Consider the following 23,462-nt stretch of genomic DNA (forward strand, 5'->3'; position numbering starts at 1 on the left):
GTTGAAGGTGGTATTTAAATAAAGTTTAAGGCGAACATGTAATTATTGCCTACTGGGGATTTTGTGATGAGTTTGGCTGGCACCGGATTGACACTATTTTGCTTGTATTCTGCTTTTCACTTCTTTTTGTTTTCTCGGTTACTCTTGTGTACCTCCAAAAGCATTTATTTTTCTTTTACTCAACTACATTTATTTAGCTATAGATTAAGATTTTACATCGAAAACATGGCAGCTTCTGAAACATGATGTATTTCTATGGATTTAATTGCTCAACTGTAGGTAAGTAGGTGAGTTGAGCCTCACCTTAACAGAGTATGGCTTGAAAAAAATGCTTGTACACGAAGGATTCAGCAATATTACTTCAATAATACATATAGTAACTCTGAAAGGGGTCATTCTGCATAATGGATAATTTTACTGTTACTCTGTGGTGGAAGAAGTACTCAGATATTTTACTTAAGTAAAAGAAGCAATGCCACAGTGTATACATATTCGGTTACAACTGAGAGTACAAAAGTATTCAAATCAAAATATTCTAACAATACAAAAAGTAAAAGTGCTCAGAATGCAGGATGGCTCATTTCAGAGTAATATATCATTAGTTTATAATTTCACTTTAATGTTGCTTTGTATACTGCTGAGTAGCTAGCAAATTTCACCAATAATCAATAAAGTTGTATCTTTAGCCAAAATAATACATGATCATTTATTTGTCAAATATATATTTTGTATAATTAATCTGCAAAGTAAGTAGTAAATAAAGCTGCCAAATAAATGCAGTAAAGTAAAAAGGACTTGGCAATAACATGTTGTAAAGTGTAAGAAGTGTAAAGTAGCAGAAAATGTAAATACTCAAGTAAAGTAAAAGTTATTTAAAATTATACTTAGGATGGGTACTTGAGTAAATATATGTACTGTATCTACATACCACCCCTGTTTATTCCTGTCCATGTAACTGATGAAATATTGTTGTACTTCTACTTTACTTTTTAAATTGTGAGTGCAGGACAATTTCTTAAAATGAGGTATTCTTATACTGTATCATTACTTTGAATAAAATGCGGTTCTGTGTACCACAGCCCAGGGCCGTGGCCGGCATAACCTTCCATAACGAGCTCAAATGAAGCATCCATGTTAGTAATAACTAAGTGTTATGTTGCCCCTGGCGGTAACAGTGGGGTACTACAGGCCACAGACGGCTGCAAATCGTTTGATAGTTTCAGGGAACATTCCTCCGGCCCGATGCTCCTCCTCTCTCCGCGAGCTGCCAAATCCTCCTGAAAGCGTCCACTGCTGCTCTCCTCAGACGAGAGCCTTTTCTTTTTGCGTGTCGGAAAAGAAAAACAACATGGCAGACGTTGCTGTCCAATCCCACGGAAGAAGCGGCGGCATTGTGGTAATTAAATAAGAGACGAATAAAAACACGACAGGGAGTTGCAGGACAAGTGCTGCATGGCGTCACTACAGCACCGGACAAAAGTTTACTCTGTTCGTGCAGTTTCTGCGCATTCGGACAACTCTGCGCACCTTGTGCGTGTGTAGCTCCTGCAGAGGCACGCTGTCTCAGGCCAAACTCGTTTGATGTTTAATGCTCAACAATGAAGCCACGTGATGCTTTGCGTTTATCTTTTCCCTCCCAGATTAACGATGACTGGCCAGGCTACAGTTTAGACCTCTTCAGCTATCCGGCGCACTACTGCGGAGATTTAGACTGCGTCTTCATTCCGCACGGCGTGATCATGGACAGGTACGACACCGACCTTCAGATCCCGCTGCCTGTCAAATCAAAACTGTTCGAGCTAACCAGATGTTTCGATGGTTGCGTGAGAGCTGTGCGTGACTTGTGGGGTGTAATTTGTTGCGGGCTGTGGTGTGGTATTTAACTGTTGGGGTTTTGGCGTATAATCTATAAAATGATCACTGTGACGCTGAAAATCCCCCCACAAAACAAACAACAACAACAACAACTCCTAAACAGACCATTTATACGGCATCCTGAGAGCGCTTTGCTACACAATCCCCTACAGTTAATGTCATGTTTAAAGCTAGAATATGTATAGAACGTTTATTAGACAATCATAGCATACATGAGTCAGAATCATTCTCAGTCAAAGGCTTTAAAATGTTGAAATCAATATGAAAGTAATACTCCCCCCCAGTAGTGGTTAATCACTATGGTAAAATCAAAAGTGATGATACCGTCATAACATGAGACTCGCCACACGTAAAACAAGAGCAAGAAATGTATTTGTTAATTATATTGAGAACTAGGGCCAACACTATCGATTAATCTGCAAGTGAATCGTTTATATACAGAACGCCAGATAATCGTGAAAAATCCAATTGTTCATCCCACATCCCAAGGCCACATCCTCCAACGTCTTGTTTGTCTGATCAACAGTCAAAAACCCAAATGCATTCAGGTATGTATTTACTTTCACGTATGGCAAAAAGAGCTTAACATTTTCACATTTAAGATGTTTCTGATTAAGAAATGTCTAAAACAATTACTCGATTATCACAATAGTTGTGATATGTTTTCTGTCAATCGACAAATCTCTGCAGTTCAAATCGGAATCGTTCATTCGGCTACATCAGCATGTAAACCAATAACATAAAACAATCGTATTATTATCATTTCATTGAAAGCTGAATATTGCCCAGCTGTATTAAAGGTCTCATATTGTAAAAAGTATGATTTGTTGAATGTCTTCTTTAAATGATAAAGCAGGTCTAAGTGCCACATAAATACTGTGAAGGTATCGAACAATCAATCCATAGAGAAATACACAAAGCCCGTATTCACAAACCGTGCCTTTAAATGAGCCCTCAGGATTTCTGTATGGTTGATGTCACACCTCTACAACAAAAACAAAGAGCATTTCACAGTTTTAAACACTCTAAATGTGTAACAGTGTATTTCCTTGTTGCGGTGTATGTGAATGACATCAGCTGACAGGAATTAAACATGGACTCAAGCTGTTGTCCATTAAAATGCGCTGAAAAGAAGCGTTTAAGACAGGGTGAATAAAGTGATATTCAAGGTTTCAAGGATTATTCAGACACAATATAAGAAAGATGAAAAGGCTTTTTTTTCTGAATAAAGCTTGTAAACATGTTGTAGTTGAAACCACAAGTACAAGTATGACCCTGGAAATTAGCATAATACGTCTCCTTTAAAGTAATTATTGTACTTAAAAATGCCTCATCTTGCATTGTTCAACAAATGAAGATATCGAGATCAGCACCACAAACTGTTCACTTGTCCTTTAGCCTGTGGCTTAAGCTTCCACCAACTTCCAATGAAATGTGTTAAAGTATTTGAGATAGCATGCAAACAACAAACAGGAGTGTGAACATCTGGACAGATTGTTGTGACACAGAGAGTCCTGGATGGTAAGTTAGCCTACAGACATGAATCACCCACAGCTGTGAGCCCAGGACCTGTGAGACAAGACCACCCCTTTGCTTTAATGCGCTGACGAAGAAGTTCACCTTTCACGTCGCTTACAGGACCGAACGTCTGGCTCGAAACATCATGGACGACCTGGGGGACCACGACATCGTGGTGCTGTGTGTGCTGAAAGGAGGCTACCAGTTCTGTGTCGACCTGGTGGACAGGATCAAGTCCCTCAGCCGCAACTCCAACCACACCATCCCCATGAGGGTCCACTTCATCCGGCTCAAGAGCTACCTGGTGAGCCTCTGCCCACTGCTACACAGACGACGTCCCTGTGACTTAGTCATGAGATGTGTGTTATATGTTATACATTATGACGGTGGTGCATTTGTGGGTCTTTGCCTTCAATGTGCTGTTTTCATGTGGCCACCTGAATACCAGCGGCTTTGAAATGAGTATACAGATGACATGTGATTACCCCGTGTGCTACAATACACTTACACCTTTAATTCATCATTTGTTTCAGGTTTGATGATTCCCGTCCATGCGTGTGGCAATCGTTATGAAAAACACTACTTAGCTAATGTGGTCCCGTGCAATTCAAAATTTTTATTTTTGTGTTGTGATTCCCTCAGAACGACCAGTCCACAGAGGATCTTCACATACTCGGAGCAGAGGATTTGTCTTTTTTAGCAGGAAAGGTAATGTTCTTCTTATCTGCACCGTTGAAAAACAGCTGGACTCTTGATAAAGAACTGATTCTGAGTCCAGTGAAACATAATCACACGCTCTTTTTCAATAAAACAAACCGAGGCGTTGAGATGGTGGGTGTTGATAGACGGCAGCCTCAAGAGGGCAGCCTTCCCTCTGATCTGCTATCTCCCTCTCCATCCCGAGGAAGTGCTTCTGCCGCTTCTGTAAAGGAGATCAAAGATGGCAGTTTCTGATCAGATATAACTTTTGTAATGTCATTGTTTAAGTCGAAGCAGAAGGCGGACTCTTGTGTAAATGGGAGGATATACTTGCTGTCACAGCAGATCAGGAGGACGACTGCGGTCGAGTTGTTACAGGCTCACTCTTCATCTGCTTGTCTTGTTATCATGTAATCGATATGAGCACATCACTGGACTGGAGGCTCTGTAAGTGTGTGTGTGTGTGTGTGTGTGTGTGTGTGTGTGTGTGTGTGCTGACTGTTAACTCATCTGATAGTTTATACTATTTACTAAAGGTGATATTTACAACCTGATTACAACCCTGTGGGTGGTCACGAGATTAATTGAAGGGGTTGTAAATAATAAGAAAAAAAACACATTCTAACGCACAAAATCATCTTTACTTTTGAGACGTTTCTCTAATCGAATCTAAGCTCTTCAAATCATAGACATGCACACTACCACAAAGAATAGCAAGTAGACTTTGCTGTGAGTGAAGGAGTAACGAGCAGAAAGGGTTAAGAAGTGCTTTTGCCCTTTTGAAATGGGTTGCACGAATACCAAGTGTCACATTAAACAGAGCAAAGCAGCTAGTGCTTTGATTTAAGTAGCTGGATCTGCAGAATGTTTTACCTTTCGCCATTAAATATGAATAAACGATTAATCAAGTGTCGCAACGGTTGTTGATTCGATTTTCATTTGCACATACAGTAGTAGTACAGTGATGTTTCTCTGCACACACCTGTGCGTACAGTATCTGCATGTGTGAGTGTGTGTGCATGCACAGGGATGAATAACTCAACCTCTACTACAGCAGTCCTACGTCAGCGAGAGTATTCCTCGGTAAAATAAATCAGCTGATCTGAACACTCGCAGTCACCCGCCTCTTAGCTGAGCACGCACACACACACACACACACACACACACACACTAATATGTCCTGTAGCCAGGCGTGGCATGAATGTCTGAAACATGAATAGGATATGAGGTAGTAAGCTCGAGTCATTGCCTGCTGCTTTGCTCACAGTATTTTAAGTGTGCCTGTGAAATCCCTGAGCTCCCTGTGATGTATGGCTAAATTTAATCACCTGTTTGTAACAGAGTGCTGCGATGTTTTGCTGGAAGAAGTGAACTAATTGTGTGACACGGAACATATGACATAGTTCACGTTACGCCCTCCCTACAGTGTATCTGAGGGTAGCTTCCCCTTTAATATAACAGCGTATTCCTTTGTCTTTCTCCAGGGTTTACTGCACTCTTAATGAATCTGTATGAGTAATGAGGCCTTGACGAAGCACGTGACTACATGCTTGGCTGAATCCTTTGTTTGAAAAGTAGAGTAAACTGCACACAGTTACATGGCAGTTAAAGTTGTTTTTGGTTGTTTTTTTTTGTTCATCGTGACCTAGCTAAGTTGAACTGTTGGACTGCGGCTCTTCATATAAATAGTGCCCAGTTGTCTCCAGCTGATTAGGAAAACATTTGCAGAATCTCAGCTATTTCAGTGTGACATTCAATGAGGGACCGTGGGGGACATAGGTTTCCAAAAGTGGAGTAGGCTGACATTTTTCTGCTGCATTCATGTCCCTGCTGTGCGACTGACATCTTTTTAAATCTGTGTGTGGTTCATTAGCAGATGCAGCAGTTTTTGCTTTCTGTCCTCAGCCAAGAATAATTGTTTGCCTCTCTCCCTCTCTTCTCATCCCAACATGCTCTCATAAGAACGTACTGATTGTGGAGGTGAGCCAACCATGTTTTTTTTTTTGCTTCTCTGTTTTCCTCTGAACCAAATGTGGGCCTATTATATTTATTGTCGTGGTCGGCTATCCGGGTCAAGAGGAGCCGTTTCAAGTTTTATTTTCGACATGAGGAACATTTTTAATTGGCTGACCTATATTTGTGAATAAGAGCTGTTTTTTTTCCCTCAACCTGGTCATGAACTCTCTCTTGTTAGCCTGTATTGGTTAAAAGGTGCACAAGGGAAGGAACGACATTTACAGCAAATAAATCAATGTATTCATACAGTCATGGTTACTTATGGTGTGCAGATATTGCATAATTAAACATTTTTTTATTGCAGTATTTTTGAAATGGATCCCTTTTAAGTCTTGCATTTTCTTTGATTCTTTATTCAGTATGTGTCTTTTAGATATGACACTCGGTGAACAATGGATAGCAACGAGCAGGCCAGAGCATTTAGCAGCCAAGGAACCAAAACGGACCTCAAAGAGTGAATATTGGACTTTCAATCATCAGTTGACAAAGACACAGCTCCACATAAATGCTAAAGCCGCTCACAGTTTGCTAACACGTTAGCCGAATCAACTTAAAGAATCAACAGCTTTTTCTCATATGACAATCTGTGAAAAGCTTTTTTTTATAAAACACAGGCAACTTAAAGTTGTTTTGATCTTTGTTTGATTCGTTTTTCATCCTTCTTTCTTTAAGTTATAAGAAACAGGATTCTACATGAGTAACAGGAAGCTAGTGCTCTCTCCGCCGTACTCTCTGCTTATATGCTGTCACAAGTGAAAAATGTTTAATGTAAGTGTTTAGGGACAATCCTTTCTACATAAAGGGCATGTTGACCTACACCTACATGACAAAGCATACCACCGCTCTTAACCTCTTCCTGATAAAGACGCCAGCGGCAGTTTTGTGTAACACCACCCGTTGGTTTTTTGATTTCCTCTTTTCAAGTGGAATTCATTTCTAAAAACAGCTCATAAACAGTTATGCAATACAAGTACAGTGTGACCAACTTCTTCCTTTTCACTTGTACTCGAGTGTGAGATGGATCTGTTTTCCGTCTGCATTTCCGTATTGGCACTCTCTTGCTTTTTTTCAATGGAGTTTTTCTAACTTTTCCTTTCCAGGCCATTGTAGGCACCGGAAAGACAATGGAGACTCTCCTGAAGCATGTTGAAGCCTTCAGGCCCAAAATGATCAAAGTAGCAGGGTACGTTTTTTTTCTGCTGTAAAGAACTTAAAAACTAAACCAGGCCTGCTTTGTGAATCACTTATTTTCTGGCCTTCCAGTCTAGACAGAGAGGGAAAGAAAGAGACAAAGAAAGATTAAGTTTCAAGTACTACTGCATTAAAATGAAAACCTGTCCTACGCGACGGGTAGAAAGAGATATTGTGTGATAATGTCTGCTTTTATTTTCCCACAGATTGCTGGTGAAGAGAGTGCCACATAACGCAGCATGTCTTCCTGACTGTATGTACCTGACCAACCCTTTTTATGTGTTTATGAGTCAGTGGTTCATTCGCACTTATTTTTTTGTTGCAGCTCGCTAGTCAGTGAGTCAGTGGGCCATGGAAATACTGCATTTAATGTTCCCCTTTGTCTTTCATTTCAGATGTCGGCTTTGAGATACCCGATCGGTTTGTGGTTGGATATGCCTTAGACTACAATGAGTATTTTAGAGACTTAAATGTAAGTCGGTAAAGTCTTTTTTAAAATTTAGACAACAGTGAAGAGATCATAATGACTGTCTGGTAAAACTTAGCATCATCAAACAAAGACTGTTCTTTCTACTTTTTTTTTAGCACATCTGTGTGATCAGCGAAAGTGGGAAGATGAAGTACAAGATTTGAAAAGAGGATTGCAAAAGGAGGCGGATGTCGTCTTAACAGGAAGCCTGAACATTTTATCCCTGAGCTGCCACTCACACACAGCTGCTATCGTGACACTTGATCTCAAGCATGCCCCGCTTTGTTATAACATTCCTTCCATGAACGGTTTTTAACGACAGACACCGTCATTTAACTGGTCATTTTAGAAAAGCAAGTACATGCTTCACCGTCGTTTGAGAGTTGCAACTTCATTCTTCATGTTTTGCAGACGTTATTCATATGTACAATGGTTACTGGTTACTATAGTTTGACTCTAACACAAATATATTTTACTTCTTGTATGCAATGTAAAGGACGTGATAATCACGACCTTTTATGAATGTGATCAATATTTGTTTAGTGTGTGATGAAGTAACATAGGAAACATACTGTAGCTTCTTTTTAAATGAAAGGGAGTTGTTTTATTAGAAAATTAGTGATAGAATTTTACATTTTCTTCACCTGTACCTGTACGGTGTTTCATTAGGTAGTTATCTTTGATGCTACGGGGCAAACAAAGTAGTTTATAAACTAAGTGTACTAACTACCTATTTTTGTTTATTCAGTATTTGAGGTGTAGTGGGATACTGTTGTCATTTCTGTGTTTCCTTTCATAATTTAACATACCAGTATAGTATTTTTTTTTAGCAATTCTGTGTTATCTATCACTGCATTCTCTTCACACTGTTTTGTTGACTTACAAAATGTATTTTCCAATGTTGATAAAACTAGTTTGAAGTGGCGTCTTGGTCAGAGTAACCTTGTGTATCTCACATGCTTTTCTTAGGCTGATGATATAAAAGGGAGGGCTTTGAGTCATTGAAACATCATGTTGAATGCTGTGTTTAAATCAGGTTTTTTTTATACAATCCTTATAGTATTAAAGTGCTGTTGAAAATATTATCACAGATTTCTTAAACTCCTAAACCTCTTGTTGACTGCTGTATGTTTGTGTCGTTCTGATTTTAGGAGTGGCTAAAGCCGCTTCCTGAACCGTTGGGCTACCATTCTTTGATAAAAGAAAAATTGGCAAACTACAAATGAACTAGAAGGAACAAAAAGAGTCAGTCGTGTTGAGCTGTTGTGCTCTTTGTACACATCTGACATATGACTCAGTCTTGAAGCAGGGAACACAAAGTGCCATAAAAACTCAAATGTTCTTTTCTCCGTGGTACTTACAGTGAATTTACTTTGTGACCTTCTAACTCAATTTAGCTTGCAAGAATTAATGACTTGACGAGGTACTCCAATAGAAACACATCACACTATTACCATCCGAGGATTTAGTCAATAGTTTTGGAAGTAGTGGAAGAAGTCTTCGGATTCTTTACTTGGGTAAAAGCAATAACACACTGTATAACTACTCCATTATGAGTAAAAAAATGTGCTTAAATTAACAAAAACTAGGTATGCAGAAAAGTGCCGTCTTTAAGTATATATTATTGGATTATTATTTCTGATGCTAATGTGTAAATACCATTTTACAGTTGCAGCTGGTAAAGTGGAGCTAATTTGAACTACTTTTAATAGCGTTTGGAATTGAATTTTTAACAATACATCAGTGAACACAGACGGAACGCCGCTACAATCAGGAATAAAAAATAATCTTACAGTATTTGGTTAAATGTACTTGGTTATTTCCAACTCTTTTTTTTTTTAAACACTAGACTTCATAAAGTCCAGACAATGAAACAAATAAGAAATGACAAGAGAGGTCAAGAAGAAAAACAAAACAATAACATTTTTTGGGATGTGGTTCAGAGATGTTCGGGTACCAATGGAGTTGGACTAACATGTCTGAAGTTATTTACCAACACTTCTATCCACGGTATAGCTGCTGACGGTAGGCCTGTCTGGGCAGGACAGCTTTGTGAAAGTCCCCTCTCTACACTGACCTCTGTAACAAAAGCTGCCAGTCCCAAGAACAGGTGGTCCCTTATGGCGGAGAGGAATAAAGGGGACATGTGTCAGGGCCCTGAGCTTCCCATGAGCTTCTTTTTTTGTTGGTCTACAGACACAATCTGCTCAAGATTTTGTGTCGAGTATTGAATTCGTGTTTTATCTGCTTTTGGGAGCAGACCATGGCAGCACTATGGGAGCAAAAGATTATATGCCGTGTGGTGGCTTGCCTGTGTGTGAACTCACTTTCCATATCCACCATCATCCACATGCCAGCCCTGCTCGACCTCACTTTGAACCAGGACATGTGACTCCTCGTTCAGCCTGGTTGTTTATATGAAACAAAATCGGGTACGATAGTGACAAATGCCTGATATGTGCAATGTGGATTGGATAGTGAGTCTGTGTATCTTCTACTTTGACGCACACAGACGGTGTCTGTTCCCGACTCGTTGAAATGGTTAAATAGCACCACTTTTTTTTTTTTTTTACAAGCGCGGCTCGCTTCTTGTAAACTCGCACCCGATTGGCCCGATCAAACTCAACGCCGCGTGTGATTGGCTGACAGTGTCCTGTTGACCGAAGGTGGACTCTAGAGTCGGGAAAGCTGGAAGCGAAAAAAAGAAAAAGAAAAAAAAAATCAGCCACGAAACTGCACCATGCGCCTCCCCTGAGTAGGTTTGGAATAATCACCGGGAAGACGTCCGTACAGAAACTATATTAAATCATGTCTGGCCATCTTGGACCTCCACAGCTATGATTTTAGTTTGTCTTCTCGCTTTTATGGACAACCGCCGCCGCTGTTGCCCGTCTGTAATGACGACTCTCAACTCCACAGGTAACTTTGTTTAAACTCCACCGTTAGCATCGGTGCTAACCGATAGCAGCCTGTTGTCTCAGTTGGTTTTACTTTACACGCTTTACAGTTTGCGTTCACAGCGCGTATAACGTGGTCAGCGGCCACAGCGCACTATGTCGTCATTTTAACTTTTTTTTTTTGTGGTGGTATTTTAATAAAAAGTAACAAGGAAAAGCTACTTTTGTTGGTCGCTTGAGAACAACAGCTCGACACGCTCTGTTCCTGACTCGGTTGACCATTGAGCTCAAACAAGAGACGCTCAAATAAGCCCTCTCTAAATCACATAAAAGGCGGTGTTGTGATTATAGTACACACAGTATAGAGAACGTGAGTGTCTCGTGCGTTATACTCCCGGCTGTAAACGTTTTTTTTTTTTTTTTGTAACTCAATTTCCAACGTGACGGACTTTTGTGTCGCCTGTAGTCCACTTGTTGCTGGCCGTTCATCATGTAGCGAGTGTTGACGATCCACATTGTTGTGCCTCGAGCCGAGGTTTGGTGTCGCGTGAAGAATGCGGTCATGATTGTTGCTTTGTCACAACACTGTCTTTACCACGTCCACAAAAAGGCGAAACTCCGTTAAGTGTACTTGGAATACTTTGGAACAGTTAGCAGCTTTTTCTTTAACTAACTTGTTCTCACGTTTCATTATATATTGTTACATTGTATTAGTCCAAATCAGCCAGTTTAGAGCTTTGTAAAGACCTGTTGCATAAAGCTGATTGTCCAAAATGAAGAACGGGTGATCTGCATAATGTGGGTTGAAGCACTAAGGTATTGATTCGTGTTGTTGTTTCACAGATGCCATTCCTGAGCAGTTCGTGTGAAGATACGTGATTGTAAATGCAGTTATAACACATCTCTTCCTCTTATCTCCCCCACAGAAGGACTAAGGAATCGAGCACGAATGGAGGAGTGAATTGGACGGAGTGGAACATCTTTTCTTTCATCCTGCTTGCTGGAGCTATACCTTTTTTCGATATGGGCTTTCACGGATAACAGGATTTGAAGTGAAGTTGAATGATGGCATCACGTTGGGTTCATTCTTGCGAGGATGATGAGAGGCAACAAGCTAGATCTTCTTTCTGCGAGGTAAACGACGACCACAGCTCAAAACCTCATACGTTGTGTGCCTTCTTATGCAATGATGAATTACATTTTATTTAAATGGTGGTCGTGAAAGTGATTTTTTTGGGAGGGTAACTGACTGGTTTCTCAATTAGTTGTTAGTGGGGGAGTGGTGTGTTTGACACTTTGGCCCAGCTGTTTGAGATTGTAACACCTGCTGAATTGTTTTGCTCCTTATCTCACCAGTGCTTCATTGTTTTGGTTCTTTTTTAAATAATTATAGACATCAGATTTTCTTTTTCTTGTAACCCGCTGGGGTGGATCATGGTTCATGTGGAGATAAAAACAACAACACAGGTTTCCATTGCAGGACAGCATTTTATTAGATTACATTTTAATCAAACTCATCACTGGTGGAAGTGGGAGGAGACAATGGCATTGAAGCAGTTTATTCAAGACCCGTCTTTCAGGTTGTTAAGCTGTGACCCCGTGTGAGACCAGACAGTACACCATCTGCTCCCCTGAAAGCTCGTCGCCTGAATGAAGACCCTCGTGGTGAACTAGGTAGCAACCCTGTACTGCTGAAAACGGAAGGGCGGCTATTTATAGAACCCGTAGTTTTTCTTTCATTCCCTCCATTGCCTTTAATGTAATATTCAGCTCTTTACTAATGCCTCCCTGCTTCTGCGTGAGTGGTCTGTGAACGAGGGATCTAAAGCTCCTCGTGTTGTCACTTAGATGTATTGAATTTGATCCGAGATCGTCGGGTGCAGCACAGGAGAGCAAAAGTTACCTCCGTACCCAACGCCACATTAAATCAATTCAAATAACAGACTCCGTCTCATTAGGTTTGTTTTCAGTTTATTTATACTTTACTGTATTTATACATTATATATATATATATTTTTTTTTTCTAGAGGCACAGGGATTTTTTGGGAAGTCTAAGAACATAAATTAAGAACAATAACCCATTTTCATAGGGGAAAACAAACAAACGATGCTATTTTAACACAGGGCTCATCCAGGAGTCACACTACAGAGACAGCTTGTGTTGCCTTTTTCACTGTCACAGCTAAAAACCTCCGGATAATGTGCTTACCTTTGCTACCGCGACCATCTGAATACAGCCTCTTGGCTTCAAAATGTGTTCGTGAATGAATCTAATGGCACTCAACGATTCCGATGCAGAAACATGTCCTCGTATTCTCTGAAAATAATCTTTTGCCTAATACATAAGAAACCGTGTTTCAGAGGAGTTCTTTCTAGCAGTGTTGCACGGCGTGAGGTGCAGGAAACCCTTCTGTGAGCAGTCCCTCTAATAAGGCCACCACACAAACCAATTCATGTGCTAATTCTGAGCCGGAAACCCCCCCCCCGGAGTCTCTGGTCCTGGGATTTTCTGGAAATGATGACATTGTGGATTTAATGACTTCAGTTTTTAATCACCTTTTTTTGTTAAATGTGACCTCACAAAAAACAGCTCTTTGATCTCAGTTGATGAAGATGATAAATGTGTGTGTGTGCCTTTTGATTTCACTAAGAGAACGGGAGAGGATGGTTTCTGTCTCAGATGTAGCGAAGCACAGAGAGGATGAAATGAATGGAACTGAGGTCTTAAAATTTAAGCCTTTAACGTTTTTAATAATACAAATGTACTGTCCTGTATCACAGAGAATAATGTTCAGTGATATTTACAAAGTCTATTCTTCTGAAGAACATAATAGAGTTTTTCGAGTTGTCTTCCAATGGTAGCTACTTTAATGCTTTTAAGACGACACTTCCTCAGTACACTAGTCACGTCATATACATAAGAGACAAAGTTTGCTGCTTGCTTTATTGTATCAAACTATATTACAGGATCACTTTGAGCCTCCTTGATGAGTAGACTTTGAGCTCTGTCATGATTCATAATACCTGTGCTTGCTATGCTCCAGCAGAATGACAGAAATGAGAGTGGAGGGAAATTAATTACTGTTTCAGACGATGAAGCATGCTCCATATTTAGCACTGCGGGGGGATATTGACATACAGACCCACCCCCCACCCACCCCATGTTCCCACAATCTTGGCCTCATTAAAGCTCAGTGTTTATCTCATTCAGGCTGGCTGCCTTTTACAGAACCCTCCGTGCCGGCATCGTATGGCTAACTGATGGCAATCGGAGGGGAAAATTGACATTCAATTGGATAGAAGAAGCCTTATTATCTGTGACGTCTCGGGGGGGGGGCCTTAGAGACGGGCTGTGGGATTCAGTTTTTCCTCCTTCCACAGTTTCTGTGCAGGAATAACACCCATGTCGTCTTCCATAGAAAAGCCAGTGATGTTTTCTGTGTCCTGTTTGAATCGCTCACCTTTGTAGCTCCAACACTGAATCATTGGAGATGAGTGAACAGACGGCTGTTTTCCTTTTGTTAGATCAGCTGTTTAATTCTGCTCAAATCTTAAATGCATATCATACAAGCGGATGAGAGTGGAGTGTGTGAGACTCTAACTTCTCACTACAGCACTCATTCGCTCCGAGTTTGCATGGTTGCTGGCTTGTTTGTTTTATTTATTTTTCTATTTTTGTTTTGCATTTAGGATTATGCAAGGGTGATGCACAGCCCTAATTCACTCAGTCACGTAGTTTGTTCTTGTGTATTCCAGGAAGTGTGGAAATACATTCTTTTGTGTATTCACTTTTGGGATGATTATATTTTCTGTTTATATGCTATAGAATGAACACACACACAGAGAGACTGGCAGACACATAGTGACAGCCTCTGGCAGGGAGTGGAAGGGCTCTTTTATATAAACTTAAAAATGACCTTTAATGAACACATAACTAATACACAGAGTTAAGACTTTTAAATTGTCCTTTTTAAAGGGGAAATTTATTTTTCAGGGTTTTATTTACATGTTTCTGGACATCAGTTACAAGAACAACAACATGTGGCCAGATCTATTTTTTCGACTATTTACCACATATTTATCATCACCGCTATGATTGTTTTAGCTGTTGGAAGTTCAATATTTTAACAACAAAATATTCAAAATGTAGCATTAGATTTGTGCCAAATTAACAGACGGCACACAAATCAAACTCACAATATTGGCGGCAATTTATGTGTATATTCTGGCATTATTTTTGAGGATTGGATGATGTTTGACGCCAAAACATTTATGTTTTCACAACAGCAGACGTTGAATGGAGCAAACAGCAGCCCCTGAATTACAAAGAGGGCCTATTACAGTACTGCAAGAAACTGGTGCATTGTGGGTTGTTTATAGCTTTAGAGGAAAGGTTTAGATCCTTTCAAGCGTGGCCACATCTATGGGTATCTTCCAAAATGACTGCCACCGTACGCACAGTTTAAACTTTAAAGATGGTTGTTCACAAAACAAAAGAATCTTGAGGAAACGTAATATGTTCAACATAGGCTTTGTTTACATGTAAATTAATAATCAGGAATCCAGCAGGTGCATTTTTATGTCCCGACTAATATGCTCAGTGAGTGATGGAAACACATTTTTACCGAGTAGAGCTCGGACACATCGTAATGTCAATGCAACCTCCGTTCAAGTTAGCGTTTAGCTCTGTCCTGAGCAGGACTGTGAGAAAGCCCGTGCTGTCAGCAGACGAACCGGTCACTGCGATTACACCGAGCCAGCGTGCCGACTCACAACATAATACGCGTCTCATTGTTCCAGATGTTTTCATGGCTGTTTCTCCACGGCTTATTTGGGACCTGCGAGAGAGACTCGGAGACTGATCGGAGGTCGTTAAATTGGTGCATCCCTACTCTTCTGTGTCTCATCTCTATGTTAGCCCGGCACTGGTGTGCACAAAGCACACACCACGTGTCCACATAGGCGGAGTAATGATGCTCTTGACCGTGTCTTGCACCACACATGGCTGGAACACCCAAGTCTCACCGGCGGCCCTCTCTATCATTACCTCAGGCTTTTCACAGTTAAGTGCTCCGTTTGGACGGGACGTGGTGTGGAATTTAGCAGCCGACAGAGAACTAGGCTTCTTCACATTTTAAGACTGTGTACTTGTCTGATGTCATGTGTTGCTTGTAATATGTCATTAGGTGACGTGAGCAGGGGTTTTTAAACATACGGGGCCATGCAGTGTGGTTTTATATTTGTTAGAATGAAGACGGCGGAAATTCCAGTTCTTTTTTCAGTGTGTACCGAGCCTCGAGATAACTACATTTGTGGTGTGTAAACAGCTGTGCGTGTGCAGTTTTCCCCCTGAAATATCTGATGTTAGTGGGTGGGATTGGTTTGCCTGCCCTCTGTGGTAGTGATACCGCCGAGGTAGTTGTTTTACAATCTCAGAAAAATGACCACTCTGTGAAAAGCTTCAATCTAAATAGACGAGAAAGGGTCTGACTTTGTAGTCTTAGTTCATTTAACTTTGCTGCATTGTGAAACAAATGTAAGGAAATGTCTCACAATGTCACATGTCTCTCAAACAGCAGATCCCTGAAAAGGACTAAAACAAAAGTAATTCTTCTCAACTCCAGTTTTTCTGCGGCTTTCAGGCCCCAAGCACGTAAATCCTTAAAAACCGTTTATGCATATTTACTTTCATTTTTAAAAGAAGCCCGGTACTTTCCTAAAACTACTGAGCATTGTAGTTTTTGCAAATATCACTGAATCAGGAGTAAATGGTACATATTTTGGGGGGGGGGGGCTGTTTTCTAATGCGGATTAATACATATTTGGTGTTCTATAGTAAATATGTTATGGATTCACTCAATTAACAGCAGTGCCCACGTACACTCACTCGTGGCTCTTTGATGTTTTTTACATTTTTTTTCTGTTTTGGGATGAACCGAAATTTGTGTCGTCACTCTGATGCCACAGCCACACTACTATGTTTTTTTTTCTTTTTTTAAAACGCATTAGGTTTCTGTCTAGCGTCCATACTTCTCCGGCGTTTTAGAACCAGGCGGCAACCTGCGGTTCTGCCGAGTGAAGCCAATGCGGAAATGTCATAAAACGTGCATTCTCTCTAATCCTAAACGGAGATGTTTGAAAACGCAGTGAAAACCGCTTTAGCAAGCTTTTGCCCGAGCGATTTACGGCAATTCCCGTCTCCAGCGGTGTTATCAGCCCTTACACACCGGCATGCGCATGCCTAGTGTATGTGAATGGTCATGTGACGTGCGTTTTCAGGCACGGTGGTATGAGCGGAGATCGTTTATCACTACTTGAATCCAAGAAATATCCAACAGAAGAGCAGCTGACTACTGAAAACTCTCCCAGCTGCCTCACCCAGTGCAAACATCAGTCTAGCATTCTGGTGATTCATAAATGGGTGAGAGGCTTTGTGGGCAGGAGAGGAGAGGTGTGAGTTTTGATGTGGTTTCTCTTTCATGTGCTTGTTCCTTTCAAGTAAAAGTAGTCTCATAATCTTTCTCCTTTTGTTGATTCCCTTTTGACCTCTTGTCACAGTTAATCTGGTCAGTCAGGTTTACATCGTACTCTTACTTTGTTCTAATCTCCATCCTTATCATTGGTGTTTTTTTATGTTGAGTAAGAGGGTAAACCATGAGTCTGAATGTGGGTCTGGGATTTATTGACCTGGAATGTCACAACGCAATTAACTATGCAAGAGGCAATGATAACTATGCTTGGCATGCACTTTTGAGGAGGCCCACACCCCCTTCTGTCCTCCATATCTAAAGATCAGAGGGTTGGAAATCGCCCAGTGCACTGGCCGCTAAATCAGATCCAGTTGACTGGGATTGGCTTGCCCCGGAGACACGAGGCAACGCAGGCATTTCAAACATCCAGTTGATCAATTGTCATATCTCCACAAGTGATTTGAATGTCTCCTCGTGGCGTGAAGGCCCCACCACTGTGTACAGACACAGACTACAACATGGAAGTGTCCGTATCACAGTCAGAGCTTGGTTGTGCACAGTAAAACCTGTTTTGCCAGATTCATCGAAATACATGCGTGTCAGCTGCACCTGCAGGCCTGTTTCCCAGCCAGCCACTGTGGTGTTATGAGTCCTAACTCTCTGCAGGTTGTACTTTTGAACTCCTTGTGTCTTATAACAGCCCTGGGTGCCACTAAAAAAAAAAATATGCTTTTATCCAAGTAGCTTGTCGATGCCTCTTTCAGAAACGGATGGTTGAACACAGAAAAAAGTTGTTGCTGAGATTGAGAACATGCTTTGGTACACACCTCCAGGCACACAGTTTGTTTAGAATGAAACATCGAGTGTGAGGCGGACTGCTCATCCTGTGACATAGTCTGAGATTGTTTTTATAAGTTGGTGTGAACAAACTACTTCTAATGGGGTTTTTTTTTTTTTTTGTTTCTTTGCGTGTCCTAGTTCAGCACCGGCTATGTTTACATGCAAGTAATTCACTTCTGACATTTTGCTCAACACATCTGCCCGGGCAGAGATAGTGTGAATGCAAGCTCATCAAATTCCTCACATTGTGGGGGAAAGTCCGGCGGGAGGGGGAGGGGGAGGGGTTTGTTTGAGACAGGGTGAGGATACTTTTTCAGTGTGGAAAATACAAAAGAGAGAGTGTTCCTTAAAGCCTCACTGGAGCAGGGAATATGATATGGGGAGACCTGAGTGGGAGGGGTTGCTCACATGCACACATGATTCCACAAAGTTGTGAGGCTATAAATGGCCAGTAAACAACACAGGGGTGACCAAAGCCCCGAGGCCCAACATGCTCTGCTCTCCAGCTGTGGAAATGGGATACTGTGACTTCACTGTCAACACTGGAACCAATTCAATTACATGATGACTTTAGCGACGGTGTTGTTTCGGTAACATTGTCGAGGTATTCCAACATTTAAACCTTCAATTTTAAGATGTCATAGCTACATGTGTTTCCCCGCCTCAACAGCGTGAATGTGAAAGTAGGACTCCTCCATTTAAATTCCTTTTCTCCACTTTTCCCTTTTTGTGTAGAATGAATCCCCAGAGTGGAGGAGCATGGCCGATTCCCCCGCGGCGCAATACCCAACAGAAGACGAGGCGTTCTCATGGCCGCGACCCAAAACCGTGCGTCTGCGGCGTACTTCCCACGGGTTCGGCTTCACCCTGCGGCACTTCATCGTGTACCCGCCAGAGTCCACCGTGCACTGCTTCCCGGTAAATTTCTAAGGATCGTATTTGCTATTAAACCTGTCTGAAAGCTTTCATGCGTTTCATACACCGGAGCATTGTTTGCTTATCATGTAAGATTACCCCGAGTCAATAAAAAGGCCGGCGCCTAAATCCTGTGACCGTGAACAACAAAGTCACTCGAGTGTTTCTGTGTTTGTTACAGGAGGAAGATCACGGCCACAGAGGTAAGCAGAAAAAAATTTCTCTTCATGCCCGCCCCTCAGCACCGCTGAGTCAGCGTAGTGCCTCTCACTTCTAATGACTCTTAATCCATCCACGCTTTCACTCTTTTTGCTTCCTTATGAATTGAGGACAATGCAGCTCCTGTGTGTCACTGACCTTTGTGAAAGCATGAAAGGTTTGGTCCACACCACCTGTTTCTGTCCTGCACCGAGCCACCTCTTCGTATTGTGTTGTTCTTGCCGCTCTTCCCCCTCACCGTTAAAAAAAAAAAAAAGTCTGTCAGAAAGAGGTGGCCTCAATGGTACTGGGCTGTGTGTGTGTGTTGGATTCTCTGTCCTCTTGTTAGTCTCATACAGACAAGCCTGGCATGCCCAGTACCCCCCCTAGTTAGTGCTTTGTCATTTTTCACTGGACTCGTCCTTCAATCAGAGGATTGCTAGTCCATGTGTCTTTGGGCAAAACACTTAACCCCAAATTACTCAGTTAGTTCTGATGGGTACAAGTACAAGTTCGTTCACCATTTACAAGCACAGGCGGTAACTAGAATATTTTACAGAAACAGCTCCTTTCGTCAGGGCTGTTTAGCTGAAGACAGAACTCGTTATCTAAAAGCAATTCACATCCAGAGGAAATATGATGGTGATATGTTTTGATTAGTATGTCTGTGGTGTTTAATCTTGACCCGTGTCCCGCTTATTGCCAGAGCATCACAAAATGACTTTTATCAAGCAAGACTTTGTAAGTGATTTGAAAGTCTGAATTGAGTTTCCAGCCCCGTACGGTCGCCAAAGAAGGAAACTTTCAAATCTGCGTGAGACTCTCCATGAATGAAGCAGAAGATGTACTGAACTCATTCAGGGCTTCTCCAACTAGAATGTGTTTCATTCAGATTTCCCCGATAGGAATTATCTTTGATTGAGTTAACTGCGTGTGATCGGTGTTTTATCGCCGAGAGGTGAGCTTGTTTGTGGGCGGAGCTCTGCGTTTAGTCTGTGGCCTTTTGTTTACCGTGAGGAGGTTGCCGTCTCTGGAATTCTATTCGTGTGGAAGTCGGTACTTCTATTAGACGTCTATATTCCTCAGTACAAAGAAAAGCACCGCTGTAATTCATCTTGAACATGTTGAGGAAGCAAACAATTGCACAAGTAATCTCTTTGTTTTCATTAGCCATGAGGAAACCTGTGATATACTGTATCACCCAGCTGTAGATGTGGGTAGAAAGCTGACGCGCGCTTGAATCTGTTTACAGTCCTGCACTAGTGATACTTGTTGCTTCCTGAACGGACTGTATATGATGTATGTACACTGTGAATCGTGGAGATCTGCACACAAATATCCAGCAAAGACACTAACAGCCTTTTTAAAAGCCGCAACCGAGCTTTTTATCTTGATGCTCTAAATAGCAGTCCAAGTACAGCATCTGCCCAAACCCGTGAGATACGATGGCATTGTGGTGTTTGAGTCTGTCACCCACACGCAGAGTTTGATCATTGTTCAAATTTAAACTTCATGTAACCGTTCAGCGGAGCCACCTCCCCTTTTTAAAGCAGTCATGATTTATGTTGCACTCAAACACTTCAGAAGGCCCTGTTGTCTGGAGCTTTGTTGCTTCTGACCGAGTAAGCCGGAGAATATTAAAGAATCCTGGCAGTTGCTTAATGCCGGACACGGGGGCTCATAGGCAGCGAGCCAGAATTGAAAAGGGGAGGGGGGGGGGGGGGGGGACAACGTGGGATGATTTTTAGTCCAGACTGGGCTAGCCTGTCTCAGTACCACATCAAAGACATAGCAGTAAGCAGAAATCAAAAAGGAGGGAGGAGAGAGCCGCAGGCTTGTACCGCTCATGCAGTCTTATTTACTCATGAATCACTTCAGAATAAAAGTACACTTTATCCGTAATATTTAGTCTATGCGGCAACTTGGATTATGGATATGAGAAGTCCACTGAGTAGTTCAGTATTAGACCGTTGTGTGTAGAAAAAGTCTTGTCTCTATATTTTACAATCTACAGTTTAAGCCACAGGGAAAACAAACCCGACCTCTTGCTTTGCCCATCAATGATGTCATTGTGTTGACCGCCTTTTCACACAACTGATTATTTAGAGGGAGTTTTGTTCTGAAGAAGGCAATATGTGCCAAAACATTGATTTATGAATAAAAACATTGCGTCAAGGTTATGAGTGTGCCGCTGTTGTCCCTCCACAGGGCCGCACCACCATCAATCCTCTGATTGTGTTCGAGTGTCAACAAAGCTCTGTTGTCGCCGCCCTCGGGTCAAGTTTGGGTGCACTTTGTGATCTAATGTTCTCTTGTCAACTCGTCCCTCTTTCACATTGGGAAGAGTTGTCTTTTACTGCAATCACAGCGGCCATTTAGTCTGCATTTTGCTGTAAGTGCTCGTTGAACACAAGGCACTGTTGAGAGTGTTTATTCTGAAACTGCGAGCTGATTGAAGGCTTTCTTCAGTGTTTAGTTTTTTTTACTCACAGATCACTCTGTCAATGTATAGTCTTCAATGTTAATGAGCGTGTACACAAGCCAACCGCAGGCCCTTTGGGCAAGTCACGTTTCTACAAACCTCCCTCACTGTATTCCCCAACTGATTTAAATTGTGCAAATGAAACCTGGCAATGTTTTCCTTTGCTTGGACGGGGTTTTAAAGGAACAGTCGCACCATTTTGTGTCTGTACTGAACACACAGGGATGAAATATTAACCGCATCTCAGCTTGGGTAATATAGCGAATAAGTGTAACAGATTAGGTGCCAACAGCATTAGTGAGGTGGTGAGTTTATGTATGATGTCTGTGTTTGGGTGGTAAATAATTAAGTCATTTGTTTTGCTCCTTTTGTACAGTTGCTGCGCGTTAAGTTGATGTTAAAGTAAGTGCAAGTTGATGAATGCAAACTGTCAATGCACAAATGTTTGGATCTTCAGATATCCTGTGTCACTATGCATTTAAATATTTACCGTTGGCTCATGGATGGGTTTCTGAACGGCTCCATTGTGGAGTTAGTGGTGCAGTTCTCTAGCATGCCACCAGATGGCGCATGTCTTGCTGCTGTAGCTTTGTGGGACTCCTGTTGCAGTATTACATAATGTGAGTCCCCCAGGATGTGGTTCTGCATGAGTAATCTTGTGTGTGTAAGAGAGAAAAATGGAGGCAAAGGTGTGTCTGTGAGGTTTACAGATTACTGCTGATTATTATATTATTGATTAATTAACCATTGAGTCTTACTAAGCAAACTGATTGCCCTATTCCTATGGCTTAAACACGAAACATTAAAAAAAAATAGCAATATTGTATCTTTAACGGGGCCAAAGGTGTTGTTTCTCATAAATGTGTGTTTCATTTGACACTAAGAATGTTTAACTTCTTTTATTGATCACGTCAGGACTTTTAAGAAGCTACCGTGCCCATTCCCATGTTGGTCTTCCCATCCACTTCAGTTAGTGAGCCATCGTGCACTGACTCACTACCAGAATGTTAACTACTGGTGAAGGCACTCTTTGGCTCTGCCCAGAGCTGTTTCTCACTTTATAAGGAAAGAGTGGGAGTCGTGCAGCTGAGCACGCTGTCACTCTACCTTCTTTCAGTCTCTCTTTCTCTCACCCCCTCGCTCTTTCTTTTCTTTCCTTCATTTTCTCTTTCTGCAGCCATGCAGCTGCTAGGAGACAGGAGCAACGTGAGCAAACAGGTTCCCTCTCTGTAGCTGCTGTTATCCACCCCACACCGTGTCCCCCCTTCTGAGATGTTTTTCTTCTCTGAGTCAATTACTGATATCTATTGAAAAAAGATGTTTTAATACGGGGCATGCATTGGTCTGCTCTGCCGTCTGACTCACATGTCTCCAGATCTCGTGACAAACCTCCCAGTTTCTCTCTCATTCTCATCCACAGCCATTGTTCTCTCTTCTCGCCTAAATGTCAGCGAACTATTTACCGCTCAGTCTGGCACTCATTAGTAGGTTTTTGTAGTTTGTTGTTTTCACGTTTCAAGTTCAGCTTTCATTTTGTTACCCTTGCAATGGACTTGCTTTTATGTCTGTGCATTACGTGGTTGTTGTGTGATACATCCCGACCCGCTTCTTTTCATCAGGGAGGCAGCGGAGTAGGCTTGAACCAATGGACACCATTTTCGTGAAGCAAGTCAAGGAAGGAGGCCCCGGTCACGGAGCTGGGCTTTGCACAGGTAATGACCAATCATCAACCAATCGGTCTCCTTCATTTACCAACACCTAGCAGAGATTGATTGGGGGGGGGAGTACTCAGAAGTCATGACACCACAAGAAGCCAGGCATAATCCTGTAACTGATGTCATACAGAACACAACACTCCCTCTTAAGTAATTGCACTGATGTGTAAGCAAAAA

General features: G+C 41.7%; 2 protein-coding genes across 2 annotated transcripts in view; both read left to right on the forward strand.

Annotated features, from left to right (window-relative positions):
- Positions 1 to 1,333: 1,333 nt before the first annotated feature.
- Positions 1,334 to 8,692, forward strand: prtfdc1b (phosphoribosyl transferase domain containing 1b). The gene is made up of 9 exons (XM_076098283.1): positions 1,334 to 1,396; positions 1,641 to 1,747; positions 3,514 to 3,697; positions 4,036 to 4,101; positions 6,055 to 6,072; positions 7,209 to 7,291; positions 7,506 to 7,552; positions 7,695 to 7,771; positions 7,885 to 8,692. Exons 1-9 carry the CDS (start codon positions 1,349 to 1,351, stop codon positions 7,930 to 7,932), a joined length of 678 nt encoding a protein of 225 aa, XP_075954398.1. The 5' UTR covers positions 1,334 to 1,348; the 3' UTR covers positions 7,933 to 8,692.
- Positions 8,693 to 9,837: 1,145 nt separating this feature from the next.
- Positions 9,838 to 23,462, forward strand: part of arhgap21b (Rho GTPase activating protein 21b) — a 32,244-nt gene continuing 18,619 nt past the window's right edge. Inside the window, exons 1-5 of the mRNA XM_076098284.1 lie at positions 9,838 to 10,687; positions 11,592 to 11,799; positions 18,711 to 18,893; positions 19,072 to 19,093; positions 23,190 to 23,282. Of these exons, the coding sequence (XP_075954399.1) occupies positions 11,728 to 11,799; positions 18,711 to 18,893; positions 19,072 to 19,093; positions 23,190 to 23,282 (370 nt within the window). The 5' untranslated portion in view covers positions 9,838 to 10,687; positions 11,592 to 11,727. The remainder of the gene's footprint in view (positions 10,688 to 11,591; positions 11,800 to 18,710; positions 18,894 to 19,071; positions 19,094 to 23,189; positions 23,283 to 23,462) is intronic.

Source organism: Anarhichas minor, unplaced genomic scaffold (assembly GCF_050575085.1).
Source record: "Anarhichas minor isolate MPS153535 unplaced genomic scaffold, ASM5057508v1 ptg000024l, whole genome shotgun sequence".
Taxonomy (NCBI): Eukaryota; Metazoa; Chordata; class Actinopteri; order Perciformes; family Anarhichadidae; genus Anarhichas; species Anarhichas minor.